Source organism: Manis javanica, chromosome 1 (assembly GCF_040802235.1).
Source record: "Manis javanica isolate MJ-LG chromosome 1, MJ_LKY, whole genome shotgun sequence".
In the NCBI taxonomy this organism is placed as follows: Eukaryota; Metazoa; Chordata; class Mammalia; order Pholidota; family Manidae; genus Manis; species Manis javanica.
The window spans coordinates 121,813,868-121,839,873 of NC_133156.1; the positions used below are offsets into that span (position 1 = coordinate 121,813,868).

The 26,006-nt window shown below is 32.1% G+C and overlaps 1 protein-coding gene across 3 annotated transcripts in view; it reads right to left on the reverse strand.

Annotated features, from left to right (window-relative positions):
• The window catches only part of NIPBL (NIPBL cohesin loading factor), a 224,343-nt gene that overhangs the window by 25,625 nt on the left and 172,712 nt on the right, over positions 1–26,006 (reverse strand). For all 3 annotated transcript variants that reach the window (XM_037002284.2, XM_037002267.2, XM_037002279.2), the window contains 17 exons: positions 23,679–23,765; positions 21,224–21,455; positions 20,259–20,410; positions 19,631–19,711; positions 18,927–19,027; positions 17,385–17,523; positions 15,905–15,987; positions 15,175–15,307; positions 14,156–14,299; positions 11,924–12,013; positions 10,642–10,856; positions 10,432–10,534; positions 9,708–9,806; positions 9,461–9,607; positions 7,518–7,652; positions 6,649–6,747; positions 5,755–5,808 (listed from right to left, as the gene is read on the reverse strand). In XM_037002284.2, coding sequence (XP_036858179.2) covers positions 5,755–5,808; positions 6,649–6,747; positions 7,518–7,652; positions 9,461–9,607; positions 9,708–9,806; positions 10,432–10,534; positions 10,642–10,856; positions 11,924–12,013; positions 14,156–14,299; positions 15,175–15,307; positions 15,905–15,987; positions 17,385–17,523; positions 18,927–19,027; positions 19,631–19,711; positions 20,259–20,410; positions 21,224–21,455; positions 23,679–23,765 — 2,094 coding nt within the window. The remainder of the gene's footprint in view (positions 1–5,754; positions 5,809–6,648; positions 6,748–7,517; positions 7,653–9,460; positions 9,608–9,707; positions 9,807–10,431; positions 10,535–10,641; positions 10,857–11,923; positions 12,014–14,155; positions 14,300–15,174; positions 15,308–15,904; positions 15,988–17,384; positions 17,524–18,926; positions 19,028–19,630; positions 19,712–20,258; positions 20,411–21,223; positions 21,456–23,678; positions 23,766–26,006) is intronic.

Here is a 26,006-nt window from a genome sequence, read left to right on the forward strand (position 1 = left end):
TGTAGTTTATTCTCTGTCAGATTTTATTCCTAGTTTATTAGAAGTTATCATTCAAGGATATTAAATTTTATCAAAAACTTTCCTGTGTCCTCTGAAATGATTACATGCAATCTGAGTTGCCCATTATGAACTGGTATTACCTTAACCCACCAAGACATAAGGTTGGGTGTTCACAGCAACAGTCGATCATAAAAGGGAGAGGTATGTATGTGATTTGGCTAGAGCAAGCCTAAAAGCACAAGTACATGAGGTGGTCCAAATGCCTATGGTTCCTATTCTTGCTACAATGCATTCTCTCCCATGCTTTGGCTTCATGGGGAATTCCTTAAGATCAGTTGACAGATAAAGAGAACAGTTGGACCTGGTTTATGAAGGATTTTGCACAGTATACAGCCACGACCCAAAAATGGACAGTTGTAGTACGTCAACCCCTTTCTGTGACATCCCTGAAAGACAGGAAATTCTTCCTCTGGGCAGAGCCCCAAGCAATGTATCTGGTTGGTCACTTAGTCTGGAAGAAGATATATACTGATTCATAGGCTGTGGTCAGTGTTTTGGCTGGATGGTTAGGGACTTCAGAAGGAACATGATGGAAAGTTGTTGACAGGAAACTTGAGGAAGAGGTATATGGACAGACATCTCTGAATGGGCAAAAAATGTGAATATATTTATGTCCTATATGAATGTTCACCATAGGGTGACCTCAGCAGAGGATTTTAATAGTTAAGTAAATAGGATCACCCATTCTATAGACACCTTCTCTGACTAAGGTAACTATCTCTTTCCCCCGCCACTCCTGTCACCACCCAATGGGCTCATGAACAGACTGTTCAAGGAGGCAGGGATGGAGGTTATGCATGAGCTCAGCAACATGGACTTCTACTCAACAAGGCCAATCTAGCTATGGCCACTGCTGAGTATCCAATTTGCCAGCAGTAGTAACCAACACTGAGTCTCTGATATGGAACCATTTCTTGGGTGATAAGCCAGCTACCTGGTGGTAGGTTGATTACACTGGACTGCTTCCATCATGTAAGGGTAGCATTTTGTTCTTACTTGAATAGACACTTACTCTGGATACAGATTTGTCTTCCCTGTATGAAATGCTTCTCCCAAAACTATCACCTGTGGACTAACAGAATGCCTTATTGTCATGGTATTCTACACAGCATTGCTTTTGATCAAAAAACTCACTTCACAGCAAAAGATGTGCAGCAATGGGACCACGCTCATGCTTACCATGCCCTACCATCCTGAAGCAGGTGGTTGATAGAACGTGCACTGGCCTTTTGGAGACTCAAGTTATAGCACTAGATAGGTGGCAATATCTTGCATGGCCATGGCAAGATTCTCTAAAAGGCTCTATGTGCTCTGAATCAGCATCCAATATATGGCACTGTTTAGCCTAAAGTCAGGATCAAGAGGTGGAACTGGAAGTGGTATCACTCACTACTACCCCCAGTGAATTACCAGAAAAATTTTTGATTGTTTTGGCAACTATATGCTCTGCTCGCCTAGAGGTCTTAGTTTCAGAGGGAGGAGTGCTCCCACCAGGAAACACAATCATCCCATTGAGCTGGAAGTTAAGACTGCCACCTAATTCCTTTGGGCTCCTCATGCCTCTGAATCAACAGGCACAGAAGGGAGTTTGGGTGCTGGCTGGAGTGACTAATCCTGCCTACCAAGGGGAAATTGAACTACTATTCTACAGTGGGGGTAAGGACGAGTGCGTCTGCAATACAGAGGATACTTTAGGGAATCTCTTACTATTACCATGCCCTGTGATTAAGGTCGGTGAAAAACTACAACCACTCAATCCAGGCAGGACTACGAACAGTACAGACTCCTTAGGAATGAATGTATAGGTCCCCCCACCAGATAAAAAGCCACAACTAACTGAGGTGCTTGCTGAAGGCAAAGGGAATATACAGTGGGCAGTGAAGAAGGTAGTTATAAATAACCAGATGTGACATTACCAGTGACAGAAAAAAGGACTTGTCATGAGTAATTCTTACCTATTTTGTTATGAATACATATGTGCACGCATGTTTATGGAGGTAGAGAAAGAAGACAAATCTTTTTTAAAAAAATCCCTTACCATGTAACATAAGATGTATTAACTTCGTATCATAGTATTTAAGTATTCAAGTCATAGTATTTAAGTTATGGGATGATAAGGAGAGAAATAAACTTCATTCAAGGACTTCAATTCTGGGAAAGGGGTTAGTGCAGTTGTTAGAAGGATAGTTGTACCATGTAGGTGGAATTACCACCTTGTTATTGTCTTTACATGGAGATTAAATATGGTTCAAGGAGATGTATATGGGTGCCAAGCTAACAAAAGGTGTATTTGTGATGGTTAATTTAATGTGTGTCAACTTGACTGGGCCAAGGGATGCCCAGTTACTTGGTGAAACATTATTTCTGAGTGTCTTGTCGAGGGTTTTTCTGGATGAGATTAGCATTTGAATTAGTGGACTCAGTAAAGGCAGATTACCCTGTTAAACAGGGGGGGCATCAAACAATCTATTGAGGGCCTGAATAGAAGATGGAGGAAGAAAGAATTCAACTAGTCACTGTCTTACTACCTGAGCTGGTATATCACTCTCCTCCTGCACTCAGACTGGGATTTATTTTATATCATCAACCTGACTGGTTCAGGCCTTTGGACACAGACTGAACTACACCAGTGGTTTTTCTGGGCCTCTAGCTTGCAGAGAACAGACTGTGGGCCTGAAGAGCCTTCATAATTGCATGAACCAATTCCTTGTAACAAATCTTTTTCTCTTTCTCCCTCTCTCAGTATCCTGTTGTTTCTGTTTCTCTGGAGAACCCTAATTCCAAGTCAATCCCTGGCTCCCTATAACCATTCTTCTTTTTCCAATGCAAACTGGTTTTGCTTCTCCTAGAACTTCATATAAATGGAATCAGAATATACACTCTTCTGTGTAAGGCTTCCTTCTCTCGACATAATGTTCTTATTCATCTGTGCCACTGTATGTATCAGTGGTCTGTTTCTTAACGATGTGGAGTACTATTAAATTACATAGATACATCAGTTTTTCTATTCATTCCTGGTTGATGGAAATAGAATATATGATTATAAACTTCAACAAGGAGATTTTGTTAACATGTGAATACTGCTTTTCTAATTTAAGGCATCATGTTTTAAAAGAGGTTAAATAGTTATATGCCTGAAACTAATATAATATTGTATGTCAATTATGCTTCAATAAAAAATTTAAAACAAAGAAAAAAAAAGGAGATCTTGTTTTAGACTATAAAGGCCAGGAGCAGATGAAATATAGGTTAAGTTTTTTCATTGCCTGTATTTTTTCATAAACTAAGTAAGAGACTTGGATCATAAGCAATGAAAATGAGTGGTATTGTAAAATCAGTTTGATTTTTGTGTACTTATCATAGGGCTATAATAGTAGCTTAAACTGATTGGACTTTTAAGAAAAAATAAATAAATAAGGACCTCCATGATAGAACTTTTCTTCCCCCCACAAAAGGGAGTGGGAGGAATGAATCTCCATATATTTAAAAAGTGTGTGCATGTGTGTGTGTACACAATATACCAACAAAATTATTGAGTTAGTGGACAGGGTTGGTGCATGTGTGAGTCTGAAGCTATTTCAAGTTTCCCTAGGAAACCACAGTCTATGAATCGGAATCACTGATCTGTAAGAAACCAACACAACACAAAAATAATACAAATGAGAACTATCTGAAATTGGATGGAATGGAATGTGTATATATGAACTCATGTGGAAGCTATAAGTGTGCTAATTATTCTTCACTCAAGAATTTTCAATAATTACAGTAATCCGTTCTCTATATCCTTCTTAGCCTCTTGTAAAATTTATTCATACATGTTGTTTTAATTGACAGGAATGGTTATGTCTCTGTCAGATGTATTCATATAAATATTTTTTAGCTTTATTTCTTTCATGAAACTTCTCTGCAAGTCAAATTAACTATATCACACAGAGTATAATTGGTAAAGTAAACTGTTGGCAGAAACTAAAGTAGGAAAGCATACAATAGGGAGAAAGGCTAGAATGGATAACTAAAGAAGTCTAGAGAATAAAAATATAAAGAACATAAAACTACTCTACTGCTAGGAGCTTATAAATCTAGTCATCTCGTTTCTGCTTCTAACTTGCCAATACACACGGGGATATTACCTAAGATTCTTTTGAATCTGAGGCACCTTGTAGAGGCAGAAAGTAATCAGGCTACAAAAGATTAAGGAGGATATAGCAAAGGATACAAGAACAATTTGAACGGACTACCACTGGGCAAAGATAGGACAATTTGAGTTTCAAACAGAATTACCATTGCAATAAATTAAAATACATCAAAGACATAAAAATCTCTCAATTCAAAACCAATGTTAAAAAGTGTACAAACTCATTAGTCACCTTTGGAAACTGACAGGAAAACTTACTCTGAAAACTGGTAAATAATGGAAAAGAAACAAGCATTTTCTATGCCTTTCCTGTACAAACTACATGTCACAGTAACCAAATAGTCAACCAGGACAAACTTCTTTAAAGAATCCCAGCAAATTAATATGGGAGGAACAAAATAAGTAGGAAAAAAAAATCAGTATTTTGCAACTTCTAATAGAAATAATGAATCTAGGTAATGATCATTTAAAGCCAATTCTCTAAGACTTTATAATAGATGCACCAAGTTGACAAAACCTATAAATTCAAAGATCACTGAAAATGGGATAAGCAAACATTATGTGCCTCCTGATGTAAGGCAGTAATATTTAGCATCACCTGTGAAGTATTCTTGTCCCTTATTTCCAAAACTAACCTTCAGTATTATTAAGCCTATACACCTAAGAGTTTACAGAAAAAAATGGTGGATAGAGGAACAACTTAAATGACAACATAAGAAAGAGATCTATGAAATCCAGAATGTGGGACATACTACAGGAAAACACATAAGTGGCATGAAAAAAGGAGGGGTGAGGGATTAAGAGATGTACAGATTATCGATTAAGAGATTTAAAAGTCGTATCAACCAAAGCCACTGCAAACCAACTATGCAAGTATTATCTTTGAGACAATCAAAGAAATGTGAACAATGACTAGGTATTAGAGAATAATTTATTAATGTTTATTTTGCTATAAATACTATTCTGATATTTTTAAAAAAGTCATTTGTTACAGTAAAGTACTTATGTGTGAAGAACAATATAGAATGGGATTTTCTTTATAAGTATATAGTCCAAAAAGATGGGGGAGGGACAGAGATAAAGCAAGATTGGGAGAATGCTGACAATTTTTAAGATGGGTAATGGGCACTTCCATCTATTTAAAAATTTCTAAAATAAAACACTGGGAGATAAACATTTCTATTTATGAAATTTTAAAAAGAACACGAATTGTGGTTTAATTCTGTACTGCTATAGGAAATTCGACATATTTTTATAGTCAAATAATATAATATGTATTTAATGCAATCTGTTTATAGATCTCATACCTTCATCTAAATTAAAGGTAAGGAAGGGAAGATAATTTCAATTAGTGATTTAGAAAACTTAACTTATAACAACTGAATAATCAATTAAATAGGAATATGAATGAAAAAATTCAGACCCAATGTATTGAAATAAATTGTCCCTACCAGAAAGCAAATAGGTAAAGAAATAAAGTCCTTTTAAATCATAAAGTCTACAAAGAACTGACTGTCTATTAAATGTAATGTTATCTGTTAGGAGTAAAAATAACTCACGTTTTGAAGGAGTTGCTCAAACCAGTCATATCCAGTATCTCTGCATGCTGCAACCTAAGGGGGAAAATATGGTGAAACTATCAAAATGAGACATGTACTTAAAAATCTGAAACACAGTTTGCTATGCTTTAGCCTCAATGCACAAATGTCTCAACGTTCTCACTTTGAAAATTTATTTTTAAAGTAAATGATTTTTTTAGTAAGCAAATGATTTATCAATGTTAGAGAATTTTATTCTAAAAAATCTTAGAGGACGTTCAAGAAATTGGTTTAATGTATTGAGATTAAATATGGCACTACTTTTGAACAGTAACTTGAATCACACACTGTCAGAAAAATAAGAGGTCTAAATCAAAGAAAATGGAAAAAAACTGCTTATTTTCTTTCTACATAGCAGATTTAAGTTATCAGTGAAACAGATATCATGTAATTGATAACATAAAATTTATGTTTAAAACATGAAAAGCATTCTGCGTCTAAAAAATTTATAGCTTTTATGTATTGTATAATTAAACATAATGATATTAATCTTATTTCATGTTTCCTGAAAAAGACAGGAATTACTGTCTCATTTCAGGTTGCTATCCCTGGGCTACTGTATTTATTTATTCATCCACTTCTTTCCCTCACAGTTTTCAATCACAGGAGGAATTTGGAGAATTTCAATAATCAGTGCACTTTTAAGTCAATAAATGTCAAAACGTGGGGTTATCTAGAAGTACCAATCTCATTTTACTTGCATCCCTTTAGTATCTCCAGAAATATAAAGTAAGAGTAGTAGTACTAAATGTAGACATTAGCCACGTATCTTATCACTGTCTCTCTTTGTAAGATGGTGTAGGCCTCAACTAGGTTTGCACCCACAGGGACCACAACACCCTTGTTCTTTCTTACCACATCAGTGATGTTTAAAATTTTCCTTGTCATTGCTTCTTTGTCATTGTGTGGAGTTGGAGTAAACCAGAGTTTTTGGAATGTTTCATTTACTAATTTCTAGAAGAAATAAAAATTTCAAACTGAATAATTACATCAAACATGGCAAAATTCTCAATTCCAAATCCTCACTAAAACCCAAAGCAAGGCTATAAATAACTAATCAAAACAAAAACTACCAGGAGTTTTTGGCATGAATTTCTCAGTTAAAAAAAATAAGATCACCAATTAATTTCACAAAAATTATAAACTTTCTCAATTTGATACAAATTTTAAGTGTGTGATATTATGCCTAGCCTGTAACTTCTGTAGAGTATACACTCAAATGTCTTTGATCAAATGGAAAAGTATTTTCATTACTTTTTGGGGGAGAAATTGTTAAAAAAGACAAAAAAAAATATAGGGACATTCATATATATATTTAAATTCACTAAAGAACTCAATATTAAACCTTCAATGAAGTATTTACTAATTTAGAAAACCAAGCACATACCATTTGCAAATCAAAATAGTAACTTGATAAAACTTCCTGTATATAATGCAATCTCTACAATGACATTAAAGATATTTAAAAAATTGCTGAATTGGTTGGGAAAGTTCAGATTTTATTAATAAGATATAGAAATAAGTTAATTAAAATTAATATAAAATCTAGAAATAAAAATGTATCAAAATGTCTTTTTCTTTAATTTATAATCTAAAAATGTAGACTTGCTTGTAAAGTTTTTATATATATATTTAAATCAACAAGATCTAGATACAATAAATATTTAAATTACTTGAAACATTAATGAAAAAAGAATTTTAAAGTAGTTAACATTTCATCTTACCTTAATGCCCTCTTCATCATTGACTCTGCGAATCATTTTTACACACATTTCTGTAATTTTTGGAAATGTGGGTTGTTCAATACAGATGTCTCTTAAAATTTTTATTACCCTTTTCCTGACACTGATACCAGTATCCTAAGAACAGAAAGGTATTTTTAAATGTCAGGAAAATCAAGATACCTGGTTATTTGAGATTTGATAAAATGAAATTAGAAAATGCCAACAAGCAGTATATTCAGCATTCACATGATAAACATGGTCTATGTATTTTCCTTCATATGTTTTCCCATTACTGTTATTATAAATATGGGCTATTTTATTATACTGTCTTTACTTTTAAAATATGATATCCAATGTATGGAAAAATATTAAATAGCACTGAACATCTGACTAGAGTATAAGCTTGCCAAAATCAAATGGAGTAACAAAGTTGAAGTTCTTAGAATAGTGTCTGTCACCTAAACTGTAACCAAACAAAAATATTTAACATAATCTATCCAAACCATTGTCACTACATTCTTGTTTATAGGAAATATAAGAAAAAAAGGAACTAAATATCAAAGCTCTTAAAGGTCAGTACACACAGTAAGTTAAACAAAACCATGAGGACATAAGACTGCCTAGTTTTTTAAAACTAGTCAATGGCAGGGGGAAAGTATATACAAAAGTTACAGAATACTCAATTTTAAAACATGCCTACCGAATATGAATTTGATTGCTGACTGGATCCTGTTTTGTTTTTTAAAGGAAAAAGCTGGGAAGGGATTTTTTTTGGTCCAAATGGAGATCTTGAATAGGAATTGGTTATTAGACAACTTTAGGGAGTGTTAATTTGGTTGGGTGAGATGATGGTTTTGTTTACAAGGACAAAAAGGTAAGCTGAAATATCCATGGGAGACTAACAAAATGTTTTTATTTTAATTAAAGCTCAATTAGTAAAAAATAAAGATGAAATATAGTGATACATGTGTTCATTATACTATTTTCCAACTTTACATATTTTCATAATTAAAGAATTTTAAAAATAAATAAAAAGGATCATACACTTATTGTGCAAAATTATTTCCATTACACAGCTCAGCAATTGTGAAAATATTTTAGGGTTATCTTGCTAGGGATAGAATTCATTAGATTTGAGAATCCTGTTAATTTCTCCCCTCACTCCTGAAAAAACTGAGGCACTAAGGAAAAAATTCTTCCATTCTTTCCTTAAATCCTTTGTTTCAAGATTTTATGCTAGTTGAAGCTGAAATTATCTATAACTCTCACTCCACATAGCATTTTGATACCATGTTAAAGGTGATGACTTTTGTCATTTTTTTATGTTTAATGCAATTCTGTTGAGTTATAGAAGTCAATATGCCCAATAAGTGGTAGTGTGGAGATTCCAGATATTTTTTAATGGTAATTTTTCCTTTTATTTTCTAGGAAAGTGCTTCAGGGCCAGAGAATTCCCTGATATACAAGAGAAGAATATCTTAGAATAGTATTTCTTGAGTTTGCTCTTAAGACTCAAATAACTTTCTGGTTTAACTTATGGGTATCTGAGCTCATCATAATTCACCTTTACAGAAACATGCAGATACACATAGAGGATCCACTGAAATTATTTGTAACATATGTAATTATTCTAGATTCCTGTTCAAAATACTTAACTATGCCATGTAATTCCTATCATTTACTCATTATAAAATGAAATAATAAAAAGGCAATTAGTAACCGAAAAAAGGAACCCAATTTTCCCAATGATTTGTTTTGCAATAAAGAGCAGCTCTCCTCCTGAAATATGCCCTTCTTTAGACAGCTGCTATAGTTCATGGATTAGGCAATATAATCATATAATTGATAAATACTTTCCTAGCATCACATTTAAAAAAAAGATGTGATGCCAGAAAGGCAAAATTACATTTATGAATCAAAATAAAAATGACAAACAAACATACCAATATTCTTTCAATCAGCATATCATAATACTGCTCAGCAAGTTGAGGCCGACAGAGGACAAATCGACCCAGCAATTCTACTGCTGCTTCCCGGACACTAGTGGAGTTGTCCATCAAGCGTCCATGAACTCCTCGCTGCATATCAAGCTAAAGAACAATAAAGGAAATGAAATTTATATTAAGTAGAGATCATATTTGAATTTGAATAGAAACTCAAAAAAGAACAATCATTTATGTTCTTCTTTACCCTTGCTAGAATACTGGGGTCTACAGCAACCACCTCAGACAAACACTTCATGGCTTTTGTTCGAACAGCAATTGCATTTTCACCAAGAACTCGAAGGATCTGCCAAGCAAACATTGATACTTTCATAAATTTTAGAACACATAACATTTAACAAAATATAGCATGAAAACATACAGAAGAAATGAAAACAAATATCATATTTACCTCCCTTTAATTTTTATATTAATAAATAAAAGACCTGCTCTCTTACTGGTCCAAAGCTTTAACTTAAAGGTCACTACACACAGTAAGTGAGGCATGCTACACTTTAAAGCCATTTCCTTTATCCTGGCATTTTCAATTAAACCTGCTTTTCATTGCTGTGCTTCATTTGCAAGTAGCCCCACTAAACCTTACTATGTATAATGTTAATCAAGGATATTTAGTATCATTTAAGTAATTTGGTTACTGAGTAATCTACTTTTATAACATCAATCATTCTACCTATATGTGTGTATATTCATACAGATATACATCCATATATCTGTAAAACACAAATCAGTATGTAAAAGGCAAAAAGAACAAAGATGTATTAACAAAATACAGAACATAGAAACAAATGCTACTTGCATGGTTTTAAAAAAATATCTGTTCTCAACAATGAATAGACACCATACACTATATCACAAGTATCCAGAATTAGAAAAGTCAATATCATTGTATAAGGAATTCTGGTCCAGTTTACCTGTGTCAAATAAATATCAAAGCTCTGGGCAAACGGCCTCATGGAGGCCAAGTATCGAACAATCAAACAAGCATCATCATAGTCCACAGTATCAGAGTTCATCCTGCAACAAAAAGTTATTAAATTTTTACTTATCTCTTTTCTAAAGTAGGTAAATAGATATCAGAGAGATAACCAAAAAAGTAAAGAAGTCTTCTCTCTGGATCTTACTTTAATGTGCTAAACTGAGAGGGCGTGGTTTTGATAATGCTTCTAAGAAACTTTTTCCGGTTTTCAGCTCGATGCATAATTTGACCAGTTGTCTCAACTTCTTTTGAGTGATGTGTACCTTCAGATGATTCTTCATCTTTTTGTGATTTCATTGCCTTTTCTGTTTCTAGAGTTGTGTCACGGAACCACTGGGCTATATAGAATTTACGAGAAAACTGGAAAGAAATTAGATAATACTTGAATTTGATGAAATTAGTAATACAATTTCCAACCCATTAATAAAGTGCTTACCATCAGAATACAAATATTAAGATTTACTTTGAAACAACTCTGTCAGATAAAAACAGACTTTAAGAAAGCTAGAACATTCAGAATACCCTTGTTAGAATACTGGGATACTAAATGATGGAAAACATTACTTAACTTTATCTTAACACTTGTTTTAATGATGTCAAAAGATAATTTGATAAATATAACTGTATTAAACTTAGAATACTATCAACTACTTAATGAAGAATAGTATCATACCAGTCAATAAAATTAGACAGATGATGGGGTCAACTAGGAAAGTTTAGAACAAATGAATGAGGTGCTAAAGGTAGAAGACTCCAGTTATTTTCAAAATCTCACCTTACTTCTTCAAGAAATACATAGCCAATTATTATTAAAATATTTTAAAACAGAGGCATACCTATAATCTATTCCTTTCGATACAGACTGAAAACCTGTAGTAGTGCAACAGCTCAGTTATCTCCAACCTCTTTAGACTGCATACGTCATCAGCAAAAAAATTTAAGAATTAAGTACCCCAGTATATGCAGTTTCCATATAGTTTATAAATTTTACATATGAACCTACTATACTAATATTTTGGATACATTATATAATATACATAGAAATAGAGTTAAGGATTATATTTTTAAATAAATATAAAACTCCAATAGTTTCTTTTTATGCTAACATTATCATCTCATGCACCGTGTGGGCCACGACCACTGTGAGGACCAATGATCGAGCCTAGTCTTAAAGATAACCTATTGAGAGATTTTCAAATATTTCCTGTGTCATACCCTTTTAATATACTACAGTATTGGTACCAGAATTCTTTACAAGACACATCAACCCATGACCATTCTTTTCTGTTTAAATTATCAAGCATCCCTTTGTTTCAAAAATCAATATCCAAAGAACTTTCTTCTTCATGATACGTCCCAACTTTCCTTCAGACCCAATTTGAGTAAACATGTGATATCTCTTAAAAAAAAGGAGAAAAGAATCCTACCACTAGTGAAGGATCAGTCTCAGTGTTTTCATCCAAGTAATCAAGCAATGCTTTTTGCAATTGTTGGATTTCATCTTCTCCTCCTGAAACCTACAAAATAAATCAAGTAAGAACAAAAAAAGGTAATACTAATGTACTTATATAAACCATTTGGTTGCAAATACAAATCTGAGGAAAAAATTGATAAATGATAAAAATGAAAATGTAAGTATAGTAACTAAAAGGAAGAAACAGAAGAATACCTTTTTTGACAAAAAATGTATTGATAATTGAGGTTGGCCTTTATTTTTATGAATTACATGTCACTTTTCTTTGAAAGAGCTCACAGATAGCTGACAAAAAAATTATCAGAACAATATATTAAATCTTCAGAGGAAAGAATATCCTAAGCATTGGTTTTGTTTTGAAAAAAGGAGACAAACTCTTAATCTAGTAAATGGAAACTTATTCCCTGTATTATCATGTATAACAGGTTTCTTTGGGATATTATTTATGAAAATATTCTGAAAGAGAAACAGTTTTATTTATATTTAATATAAAAATAGTACTACTTTCATGTAGGGTATTAGATACATAGTAAGTGAGCTGTTCACTTGATCTAGGAGCAGAAAGGAACTGAATCTTGAGGTCCTGTCAAGCACAATACAAGGCAGGAAATTAATTAAATTGACATTCACATCTACAGTTTATCACACAGCATCACATTTCACCATGAGAATTGCCAAATGTATGGTTTAAGAAGTTATCTAAGTAGAAAACAGAGATAAGAAAAATCCATGTTCTAGGAATGTGGTGAAATGGATACATTTCAGAAATTTGTCATAGCACTGTAAACTTCCAACAGTAGTTTGGAAGTTATGTTGAGAGCCATACAAGTAATTTATGAATGATCCCCTCCCCCTTGAGTTTTACAGTGTCTAATCTACATGGCCATATGTGGCAAACAAAGTCCTAGGTCCACTTTAAGAAATACTGGAAATTACCTAGTACCTAGATCTTGGATTTTACATTACTGTTCCTCAATAAGAGGAACCAGCAGTACTTGGAGAAATGGCTATTCCAAAGCTGAGGCAAGGAAAGTAAATGATGAGCCCAAATCATTTTGTTATGTTACAAACTAAGAAAGTCCTCAAAGATGGGAACATACCAAAAAGATAAACCAACTTAAAGCGCTCAAACTGGTCAAATTTAGGACACTTTGACCATTAAATAATGATAGCAACAAATTAGAACCTATTAAATACAATAGGAATGATAGTACTATATTAGATGGCAGTATTTCATTGGTAATGTCTTGCTTTTGGTAGTTGTATTGTGGATATTTACATTAGAGTTGTTTGTTGAAGGTATACACTAAGCAGTGTTTTTCAAACTTCAGCATTCGTTAGAATTACCTAGAGGGTTTGTTAAAACCGACTGCTTGCCATCCCACCCCCACAGGTCCAGAAGAGTCCTGAGAAATTGCATTTCTAGTAAGTACCTAGGTGGGGCTATTTGTCTAGGAACTCACACTTTCAGCTTCAGGGGTAAGGGGAGTATCACCTCTGTTCAAATGGTTCAGGAAAAAAAAATGCACATACCAATACACATTGACATATAGTTTGAAAAAGAATGATAAAGCAAATGCAAATTGTCAAAAATTAGGGAATCTGGGTATAAGGTTTATGAGAGCTCTTTGTATTATTCTTGTAACTTTTCTGTAAGTTTAAAATTATTTCAAAATACACAGTATAGTCAATGAAGACATTTCTAATGGCCAGCATGGACATTAAAAAACAAAGAGTAGAAAGAAAGAAAGAGTAGGATTAAATATCATTTACCTATCAATTTTCTTAAATAAATTTTAGTACTATTATCATCTCACCCATACTTTATATACATAATATTCAACATTACCAACCAATTTTGGCATGCTAATCATCATCTCAGTAAACTAAAGATTTAAATAAAACTTAATGCGAAAACAAATAGAAAATAGCATCATACATTCATAACAGTAGTTTGCAAAAAGAAAGTAAACTAAGGATTTACATAAACCATTTAAAAGTTCTGGTTAGACACTATAATTCACCCCAGGTATTAACTTTCTGTGGGGTTTTTGAAAAGCCCACTTTTAGAAGTAGAGATCTTACTTTGAATCTACAAAATGAAATGCAATGTTAATATAAGAATACCTAAGGAAAGTACTGAACCATTATTTTCCCCCCCAACTTTAATCCTTTATCTCAATACCTGTTTTAAAATTCGTTCTATAGATCCTTGATCCATTTTGCTTGTGACAGCATCTTTCCTCAGTCGTGCTGCAACAGTTCCAAGGTAATCAAGAGATGCCACTCTTAATGCCATCTCTGTTGACTTGTTACTGAACTGATGAACCTAAACATAAAAATAATTTTTTATTTAATGTAATTGATTTGCAATTTTTAGTAGCACCTTATCATATCAATTCCAAATATGCTGCATTATTTGAAACATCAACATTTTCTTTTTCTTGTGATATTGTTCTATAAAGAGATTGTTTTTTGAGTTTCTGGAATCTGAACATTTTCATTTTTAAAATAATTAGACTCCCCTAAGTCTAAGAAGAAAAATAAAATAAACTTCCCTAAGAAAACAGTCCCTTTCTTTAAATGCAAGTTCAACTGTTTATTTGTAGATTATGAAGTGAGAATTTCTAAGACTGGAACTCTGATGCTTATGAAATGTTATCATGGTTTCAGAATCTATTTTCCAGTTCACAGAAAGCAAGGTCCCAAAAGCTTTGTAACAATTTGCATTGCACAAGTTCAAATATAATTTAAAAATAAAGAGAAACCAAAACACTATTTCTTTGCATTTCCCTATTCTATTACATGAGAAATAAAAAGTGTCATGTTTTTAGAAATACTCTTAAGGATGACAGAGTTCACATTAATCAGTTTCATGCTCTGAAATGAATTAACCTCAGTAACTTTACGATTCAGTGTTAAGATGCTTTTAACTAACAATGTAACATTTTCAAACAAAAAAAAAATGTTTTTTAAAGCAGTGTTATCTTATGTAATGAAATGAAAGCACCAAAAATCACAACATCTCAGTTTTTTACAAGGTACTGACAATATTGTGTACAGTTATGCACATGCAAAAATAGAGATTCAATGGTCATATTTCCTTACACATTTTTAAAGAATTCATCATCTGTGAATCAGAGTATATCCTCATTATGTTGTCTTCTAGTAATGTAATAATCTTTAAATGCTATATACTCTTACCAACAGTCTCCCTAACAAACTAAGGAGTAGTTCAGCAGCTGGCCATTCAGGCTTATTGACTGTTGAAAGAAGGTCTTGAACAAAATTTTCAAATAGTGGTCTGTAATCTTCTTCACCTTGCTTACTACCACATCTGTTCAAAAATAAATAATGAAAAGGCTGTGAAATTAGGTGACATGTCCACCAATCTGACTGAAATTTTGTTGACTATGTTTTTTCTTCTATATACCTAATAACAAGGTATAAGAGAGTATATTAAACAAAATATGGTCTAAAAAGAATCTATTTCTCAAATTTTATCCCTTGTACCCCTACACTGTAAATTCATTTAACTAATGTTAATACTACTTTTTGGCAAGTATAACACATGTTTTAAAATGAGCACTGTTTTTCTCTCTATAAAATTATAAATTCTTATAAAGGCTAAGTAAACCCCTTTCCACAAACTTTCCTATTTAATTAGAATTTCCCAAAAGACACCTAAGAAAAATTTAAGAATTTCAATCTAGTACTTTAACTTTTGGAGTCCAACATATAAGCAACTTCATAAAGTTCTAGATTTTTAATATTCCAACTGCCTCATTTTAAAAGTCAGAAAAACAAAGGCCAGAAAGACAAACACAGGATTCAGATTACAGCAGGAAATGAGATTAATTATTTAAAATAAATGAACTCTTCTCTATACTGAGGAAATGAGGAAATAAAAATTGATCACATGAACTTTACTCACTTTTTAAGGAAGATGGAAAGGAAGTTTTGGGCTGTTCGCATGGCTGTTTCATAAGAGTTGGTAATGACAACATCTTGGTCAACCTAGATTGAAAAAAATGAATTTACACAGATAGAAGAAATCACCAACAAACAAGTTAGTTCAGTTGCTACTGCTGTGTTATTACTGAATACGGGTAAACCATTCAAATACTAAAATGCTGAAACTGGCCTATTTATATTTATATACATATATATGTATGTATAAACTACAGTTAGCATACTAAACATACTTCATACATTATAAAAACTAAATAAAAATACTGATGAGTTCATTTTAATACATTAAAATATGTAGGAGTGACAAATGTCATTAACAAATGGTATATCAATAGTTGCTTATCATGATCTAGGTTCAGAACACAAAGTAATTAATTGAAATTACAAAAAGCATTTAGGAAAACAACATTCCAAACTCCAAGTTTATGAAACACTGAAATGTAATTCAAAAGAAAATTCAACTCTTTCATTAGAAATGTAAAGACTAGTAATACAGTCAATTCAAAGTTGTGGAAAATCAAAAGGTGAATAAATATGTGAAAAAGCTCACTAGTAACCAAAACATGCAAAATAAAACATGGTACACTGACCAGCCTAGGTAAAATAAAAAAGAAATGTAAATTAGAGCACCACTTTTTTGAGCAAACTGACAAGTTCCAGTGATATTAGAAATGTATACTACTGTACACTATGATTTAATATTCTACTTCTAAGTACATTTAGAGAAACTCTTGCTTTAACTTGCAATACAGTTACATGTGTTTGAACCAAATAAAAAAGAATCTGGTATTAGTTACATGTATTAAAAACAGAAAAAATTTAGCTATAAATGTCACTATCATTATGTAAATATAACAAAATTCTGTTATCAAATTTATGCAGATAAATGAATGGAAGGAGACAAACATTCTCATGATACTGGTCACTGATGGTAAGGAAGAGAATACTGGAGAAATAACAATGGGATTCAGCAAGGGGGAGAAACAACTGGTTTATTTTGAAAAACATGTAAATTAATAAAGTAAAAATGCATGAAATTAAGGCATCCCTGTTAATTATATTAGTTATAGGTTATGTCAGCATAGATATTACATATAATTGTATGTATATATCTATGTATATAATCGCTTTCACATTCAATATACCACTTGAGTCTTACACTTGTTATTATTATAGGCTTGCTAGGTATTATCACCCCCATTTAATAGTTGAAGAAACAAACTGAGATTAAAATGACTTGTATGTTTCATGACTGGTAGATGTAATAGTTAGAACCAGAACTCAAGTCTCCTAAAACCTAGACTAGTGTTTTATAAGATCCTTCCTAAAGCTCAGTCAGTGAAACCCTAATTAACAACTTCAGTTTTCTAAGAATGGTAGAGAATACAGGTGATCTTTCCTATGAAAGTACCAAGTTATAAAAATTACAAAAGATTGCTTACTTTTTTATTTGAGTCCTCCTCTGAATTAGAGTCCTTCTCTGATGATGGTAAGTGTACTACACACTGAATTAGCTGTAAAACCAGTGCTGTTACCATCTGAATATACATAGGCTCTCCATCCATATCACTGCTATTTAACCTTTAATGGAGAAGAAAATATTTAAATTATACAGAGTGTAGTTACAGTTTCATGTTTCCTGTCATCTATCACCTAAAAGTTTCAGGATACCTTCTTTACCAATATTTCTAAGCATTATCTTTAGTGTTTATAATAATGTCCTTAGATCTAACTATTTTTAAACAATTAGAAAAAATCCCAATTAAATGCCTAAGCAGACTTAGGTAATTAAAATAGTAAAAGGAAAAATGCAGTATTCAATACAAATTTTCATGCTTTATGTGCACCACAGATAAAACTTTTATAATGAAAGACATAAAATATTTCTCAAAATGATTTTTAAAATGAGATAAGTCTTGAAGATTTCCAAATGCCCATGCAGTCTTGTATTCATTTTCTTATTAACATCTGCTACATAGTCAGCTCTTGATCATCTGTGCTATAGTATGAGGTCAGTGGCACAGATTATGAGAAAACAAATTATAAATCTCTTCTAAAGATATGGTAAAAAAAATGTAAGAATTCTTTTATATGCTAATAGCTCTTCTTCAGGTTTAAGATAAAAGATGCTTATCAATACACAATCAGTCCAAAAATTGAGATTAAAAATAATTATTTACAGAAGACAGTCTTCAAAGCAATCTACATGTAACCCTATTAGCCAGGTCAACAGATTTCATCACTCAGGAGTAAGTATAATGACAGTTACGATAATGATGATTACCTATGACAAGACAATAATGATGACCACAGTGCAGAATAACATTTCTTAGCTACTCTGTGCTTAGTGATATAAGAGCATTTAATCTCTATCTCTATTCTCTACATTGCTGTTAGAGTAATCCTTTGGCTCCCTTTAAAAAATATTATTTAATGACTTCTGACTGTATAAAGAGTTAAGTCCAAGTTCCTTAGTAAGGCTTATAAAATTCTTGAAATGCCTCTGACCCTTTTGAGCCGTATGTCCTTTTGCTCTTATCCTAGACTAGTGGTTCTTAACCAGGGATGATTTTGCCCCTCAAGGAACATTTGCCAGAGTCTGGAGAAAATCTGAGTTGTCACATTTGGAAGGGGAAGATTTCTTGTGGCATCTAGTAGATAGAGGTCAGGGATGCTGCTAAGGATCTTACAATGTACAGGAAGCATTGCGTAACAAAATACTATCTGGCCCATAACGTTCACAGCACCAAGACTGAAAAACCTTGCCATAAATTGTTACACCTGAAAATCACTGAACATCTTTTAGTCCCCCAAATGTGCACTGTTATTTCATACATGTAAGCTATTTTTCATACTGTTATGACTGGTCCCTCTCTTTTATTTGATCAAAATAAAAATCAGACCGATATGATGAATATAAATATACAATGGCTATAATACAACAGAGTTCTCCATCTTATTTGGACTTCACTATAATTAGTTACCTGAAGTTCCTTAAACTCCTCTTGCTGGTTGGTAATCTTGCAAGTGAAGTAAAAATTTCTTCCAAAATTAATTGCCTATGTTTTTCATATCTTGAGAATACCTGTTTATTAGTTATTAAGATTAGAAATTAAGTAAAATTATTTGAAAACAAAAGATACCTTATCATGTGATAAAAAAATATTACCTGCCATTTAAAATGAAAATATTTTCAACATCTTTTAATGGTAATGACTTAGATAATTTGCTCATCTTTTCTATCATTAATTATAACATTCTTATAGAAGCCTGAGTATACTAGTCTCAATTAGAGGAGTATATCTTGAGTATGGAAAGACAAGATTTAAATGATTTTAAGGGGGTACAGAGGGAGGGAGAAGGGGATTGAGGGGCATTATGATTGGCATACATGCTGTGTGTGTGGGGGTCACATGGGAAACAGTGTAGCACAGAGAAGACAAGTAGTGACTCTGTGGCATCTTACTATGCTGATAGATAGTGACTGCAATGGGGTGTGTGGGAATTTGATAATATGGGTGAATGTAGTAACCACAATGTTTTTCCTGTGAAACCTAAGTCACACTAGAATATGTCTTATGTTGAAATGAACCTATGGAATACTCAAATCTGCATTAATTTCTATAAACTGGATTAAACAGTATTATTTTTCTGGGGGAATAATAAAATAAGAATTGATTATACTTACTGCAGTGACTAACTTAATGGCACATAATTGTAGTTCACTGACATTTTCCACAAAAAATGGTGTTATTCCCATTGATGATACCTGCACACACACACAAAGAGTAATCAGCACACATCTCTAGTTGATTTCATAACATTCTACCTTACTAAATTCTAAGACATTCATAAACTTAGTGGAAAATACAGAGGGCATTTTCTTTTTCCTCATCAATCTAGTTCTTTCTCTCCTCCCTTTTATCCTCAAGCACTTCAGCACATACCTTTTTTCACAGCTGCCAGTTCTCTAATCTCCAACTTTTGGGCTGATATATATCATAAGAATATAAAGAAACAAAAAACATTTTGCTATTCTGGATGATAATATCCCAACATATTTTAAAGGAAATGATAATTTAGCCCTTTAAGAATTTAGTGTTTAGAATTTATACTATATTCACACGTCTTCTGCCTAGAATGTGTCTTTTAAAAATTTCCCTGGCCTTTTATTTATTTAATTTAGATACACTTTGAATTGAAAAAATTAACACAGTGCTGTTATTATTGAGCAAGGTTATACTGAACACAGTTAGACCCCTATTCTTAAATTGTTTGGTCTAAAAATAGACGAAATACTTTAGAAAAAAACTTACCTGAAGAATTGTTGTGTCTGTAAGAAGTTGTATCTCTAGCAATTCTGCTAAGCTGCTAACAATGTCACAAACTTTATTATAAAGCATTACTATTACTCTCTGCTTATGAGTAGAACATTTCGCCCGCTTTGCCTTCGAACTTAATAAGCCTCCTAAAATGAAAAAAGTCAAAACAAGGAATTCACCAACTTTTAATGATTTTTACTATACAGTAATAAAATTGTTTGCTGAATTGAGAGAACATACTTTTTATTGTTGTTTTTTTCTACATAAAAATACAACCTGGCAAATAAAGCTGGTTATTAAAATAGAAACTGATTCTCTAGGGATATTTAGTTAGAAAGTAAACATTCTTTTAAGAGATAACCTATGGCACATGTCAGTGGCTATTAAATTTTTGTATCTAAAATAAAAATATTACTTTACCATTACTTTTATTTCTTTCCATTAGAGCAGGATTGTAAGATTGTATTTTCCTTTAAACTGATTTATAATTACTAAATACTAGGTTATTAAATGTAGATTATTCATGAACCAAGTCTGTCTTCCTCTCCTCAAATGTATACTACTTAACTGCTCACTTATAAAGGTTTTAAGCAAGAAAAAGAATATACATCTTGAAGCAATCTGTTTTGTAGATAATCAGTATTTGGGGTAAAACTAGGGAGAAGTGAAAAATGGAACTAGGAGCTAATATTACCCGGGATTTTCCCTGACCAATAGGAATTATTTCTATTATATATAAATAACTGCTCAACAAATTATAATTTAACAAGTACTGGATTACTAAAAATTCTATATTCTAGTCAAATCAAAGCTAGTGTTTATTATAATTTATATAAACTAATAATTTTGGTGCCATTTTAGGTTACTGCATTCTGACCTATCCAATGTAGTAAAATTAAAATGTAATAGGCAATTTTATATTATACTTACAAACTATCAATATAAAAGGGCAAACTAACCTCCATGAGGATCTAATCTGTAAACAGGATCATACTGAGGATAAAGTGTATTCTGCAAATGAAATTTAGTGTACTGTATAACTCTTTCGATTACATCCTCAATATATACAGCTTTTGGCATGTTAGGGGATGTCATAATGTTGATAGTTGTAAGACAAGCATCTGCTGATTTTGTGACTCTCTCCATAATAAGATCTCTCCATAACCTTTCTTCTTCTTCAGTGTCATTATTCTATAAAACAGAACATTATTAATGAAATGGAAATAAACACATTTACAGGTTAAAATATTTAAAAAATTATATTTGATTTGCACTAGTGGAAAACATGGTTAAGAGTTCTGATGTGTGTATATTCTTTAAAGAGTATTAGGAATGAAGTAGCAATACTGATATTACTTAAGTAAGATTTTTATTTCAATGTTTTCAAATATGATATATTCTCCTAATTTCACCACTAGATGACATTCTAATAAGAAAATTATAGTTTTCTTCTGTGTACTTTACTCAAATATAAGATTTTAGCTAAGGACTGTAACTGTGTAAAAATAACTCTGTGTTTAGAATATATGCATTATGATAGTCAAAAAAGTTTATTAGCTCTGCTTGCTGTTGTAAGAACAAAGCAAAAAGTAACAACAAAGGGTAGAGTTAAGTGAATTGTTACTGACTCAAACATTCCCAATACCTGTTTAACAATATATTTTTAAACTGAGATTAAGAAGTGGTGATTATGCCAACTACTGAAAACGATTTGTTTTCTAAAATGGATAATTCTACAACTGAAGGAAGACCGCATTTTAATTTACACATTTAGCAACGTGCATTATAATTGGGAAGGAGTGTTTTGAGTCTTACTTTTAAAGTGAAAACCCTTCTATCACATCATTAGTTATGAAATACCAACTTAATATTCTAGGAATACTCTCATATGAATGATAATCAAAGCTTATACATTGGAAAAAGGAAAAAAGCATATGCAAAGCAGAGAGGGACTTTCTAATCACTAAAGCCTAAATACTTGATTACCTTTTCCTAACTCTCTAGCTTTCTTTCATTTTACTACATATACCTCCTTAAAAAAGTTAGCTTTTCTTTGATATTAAAATTGATGTTTAGAAGAGTCTGTTAAGGAGGTTTATCATTTGTGCCAAACATAAAGGCTATCTGCAATATATTAAACAGTGCTAAGGTTTTCAGGAGGGAAAATAATTAAGACTGAGTCAGCTAGCTGTTCACAACTCTAGATACTTAGTTTTATTATAATCTCTTGCCAAAGGGTTTTAAATAAAACTTGCAGACAAAAATACATTACTACTGTATGCTTCTTCACAAAGCCCTTAGCTTTACGATTCAAAACTAATGTAAACAGGGCACTGGAAAAATACGGATATATTTCTTAAGTGCAGAAATACTACCTGAGCTTATTTTTCTACATTTTTTTATTCCATCTAGATCACTCAGTAATCCTGTGATGTTCTGCAAATATCAAGAACATTTTCCTTATGAGATACAATCCAGTGCATATACTAATATATTATAGTATGTATACATGAGAATATAAGTAAGTATATCAGAAGTGTTAACAGTGGATATTGCAGGATGCAAATATACATTTTTGTGTTTGTTTTGTAAATTTTCTACAATACACTTTCGTAATCAAGCTTTTAAGCAAAGAAAATTCATTAACTCAAAAACTTCCCAAATTCTTCTCTTATATTAATGCTATAAGCACTAGTGTTTGTATTCATTAATGATAGAGATATCAAGGTCAATTCAAATAGACATATAATTTTGGAAGTCTGCTGTAATGCTAGGAAGGTAGTTGCCAGCAATTTCCTTTATAAATATATAAAGGCATTTGTTCCATGTTGCTGCTTCATTTTATATAAATATACTAAAGTGTGCTAACAGTTACCATCAACATTTATTGAGAACCTACAATGTGCCAGACACGTTAAGCCCTTTATATGAATTAATTTGTTTAAGCCTTTCAACAACCATTTGAGCTAGGTATAAAAATGGTATAAAAGGATTAACCTTTAAGGATGCATTATGAAATTAGCCCTAAGTTTCTATTTATTTTTCCAGGGAAAGTCAAGAAAAAGAATTACTACCTATTATCATTTCATAAGTGAAAGGACATTTTAAACACACTTATACACTTACAGAAGAAATAGCATAATGTAATATTAAAGAACAGTCCTTTAAACTGAATGAATTCACATCTGTCATTTTTTATGTCAAAGCTGTGAACTGACAATGTGTAACACTAATTATGAATTACTAAAAGTGAAATTCTGGCAGCAATGCTAATGAATGTAAACTAACAAATAGTGGCAACAAGTTCAAATTAACAAAATTTGGAATTTTCCCTATGAATCAAAGTTCCTTTTGAAAAAATTTCTATCTTAACAACAGTAAGGGTGGAAGTAGCAATATGGATCTTAAACTTACATGATTTAACAAAGTGGAAAGTTTTGATCCATCTTGAATATTCTTCTCCAAGATATTTAGGACTTTCACAGTTTTGTCAGTAGAAAGCTAAAAGAGTAAATTCCTTTATCAATTACTGGTAAAAGTGATATATTATTCAAGAAACATACTGTACAGTTATCCTTTTTGGGCTATGGAATATGTAACTACCATACACTTTTTTAGGGTGGGAAAAGAAAATTTTCCCACTTAAATCATCCCTTCAAATTTGAATTACAGAGAATCACTTGTTTCTAAAAGACAAAAGAGCAAAACAGAATGGGAAGATATGAATGTTACTAACTCAACTCTGACCATATAGCTGGTCAAGACTGAGTTCATTCTGTTTCCGGTTCCCTGCTCTTGTGGCAATGATAGTGAACATTCATCTGAACACACACTAAATATTTCATTTATTGATTTAATCATGATATGGCTTCTACATTACAATATTATTCAGCAGGTGACTTAAAAACCGAGGTAGTATTTGAGTAACAGAAGCATGAAATTGTAAGCAGAAGTAACAAAGGTCAAATAACATCACTTTATTTAGCAGAAATCTTTATTTTAAAAAAATATCTATTTCACTTCTTACAAAGAATGATTTCTCTGTTTAAAAAATTAGTAGTCTATTTAAAGGTTCTGCCAGGAGGTAATGTTACTCATATTCTCTTGAGTGAATAGATCTCCTTTTAGATCTCTAGCATGCAGCTAGGACCCTCACCAAATCATCCAGAAGAATCAAGTGGGAAGATTAATAGAGTAACTGACATTAAGTACATTTTGATCATTCATGCTGGAGTATAGACACAGGCTCCCTCATATACTGTCTTGGATAACTTCATAACAGATTAAACTACTAAGACTTTTGCTAAATCTTCTATGCTTTCAAAATACTCAATAACATTACCTTTTGAAATGGTTAGAAATACTAGCTATATTGTATTTGTGGAATTTATGAAATAATACCTAGAATTGGCATTGACCTCTCAGAAAATTGAGGCCATATTTCTATATATAAAATAAACCAATATATCCCTTACTGCACATAATAATATCAATATGAACAGAACATTAATTATTGCTTAACTATGTGATATGTCTGTCTGGCTTTAAAAATCAAATTCATTGGAATCCTTGTACACTGTTGGTGGGAATGTAAATTGGTATAGCTACTACAGAAAAGGTATGGAGGATCCTCAAAAAATTAAAATAGACCTACCATATGATAGAGAAATTCCAGTTCTCGGTATATATGTGAAGGCAAGGAAAACACTAACTCGAGAAGATATATGCACTGCATATATGGTCACTGCAGCATTATTCATAACAGAGGAGACATGGAAACAACTGAAGTGTCCACTAATGAATGAATGGACAGAGAAAATATATATACAGTGGTATACACATCCCCCAATGGAATATTACTTAGCAATAAAAAAGAAGGAAACCTTGCCATTTGGAACAACATGGATGGAACTTGAGGGCTTTATGCTAAGAGGATTAAGTCAGACAAAGAAAGATAAATGTTATGTGATCTCACTTATACATGAAATCTAAAAAGCAACAACCAAACTCACAGGTCCGGGGAACAGACTGCTGGTCCCAGAACTGGGGGCAGGGGAGAAGGCGGAAGGGGGGCGAAATGGATGAAGGTAGTCAACGGGTACAAATTTCCAGTTCTAAGATAAATAAGTCCTGGGGTTATAATATACAGCATGGTGAATATAGCTAATAATACTGTATTGTGTTTCTGAAAGTTGTTGAGAGTAGAACTTAAAGGTTCTCATCACAAGAAAAAAAAGTTGTAACTGTGTAGTGATAGATGTGATAGATTTATTGCTGTGATCATTTCACAATACATATAAATATTGACTCATTATGTTGTACACCTGAAGCTAATATGATATGTATAGTATTGTATATCTGAAAGTTGTTGAGAGTACAACTTAAAGGTTCTCATCACAAGAAAAAGTTGTAACTGTGTAGTGATAGATGTGATAGATTTATTGCTGTGATCATTTCACAATACACTTAAATATTGACTCATTATGTTGTACACCTGAAGCTAATATGTTGTATGTTAATTATATCTCGATAAAAGTCAAATATATGGCACATTACTTGGAATAGAGGCAATACATAAATAAAAATTGAATAACTGTTTATATTTTAACTTTATAAAAACAAAATATTTTCCAGTCTACTTAAATTACAAAATTGAAAACACTAAATAAGTAAGTTTAAATTGTTTAAAATAAATTCTACAGGTAAACAATCTTTTACTACTCTTGAAGAATAAATTATTAT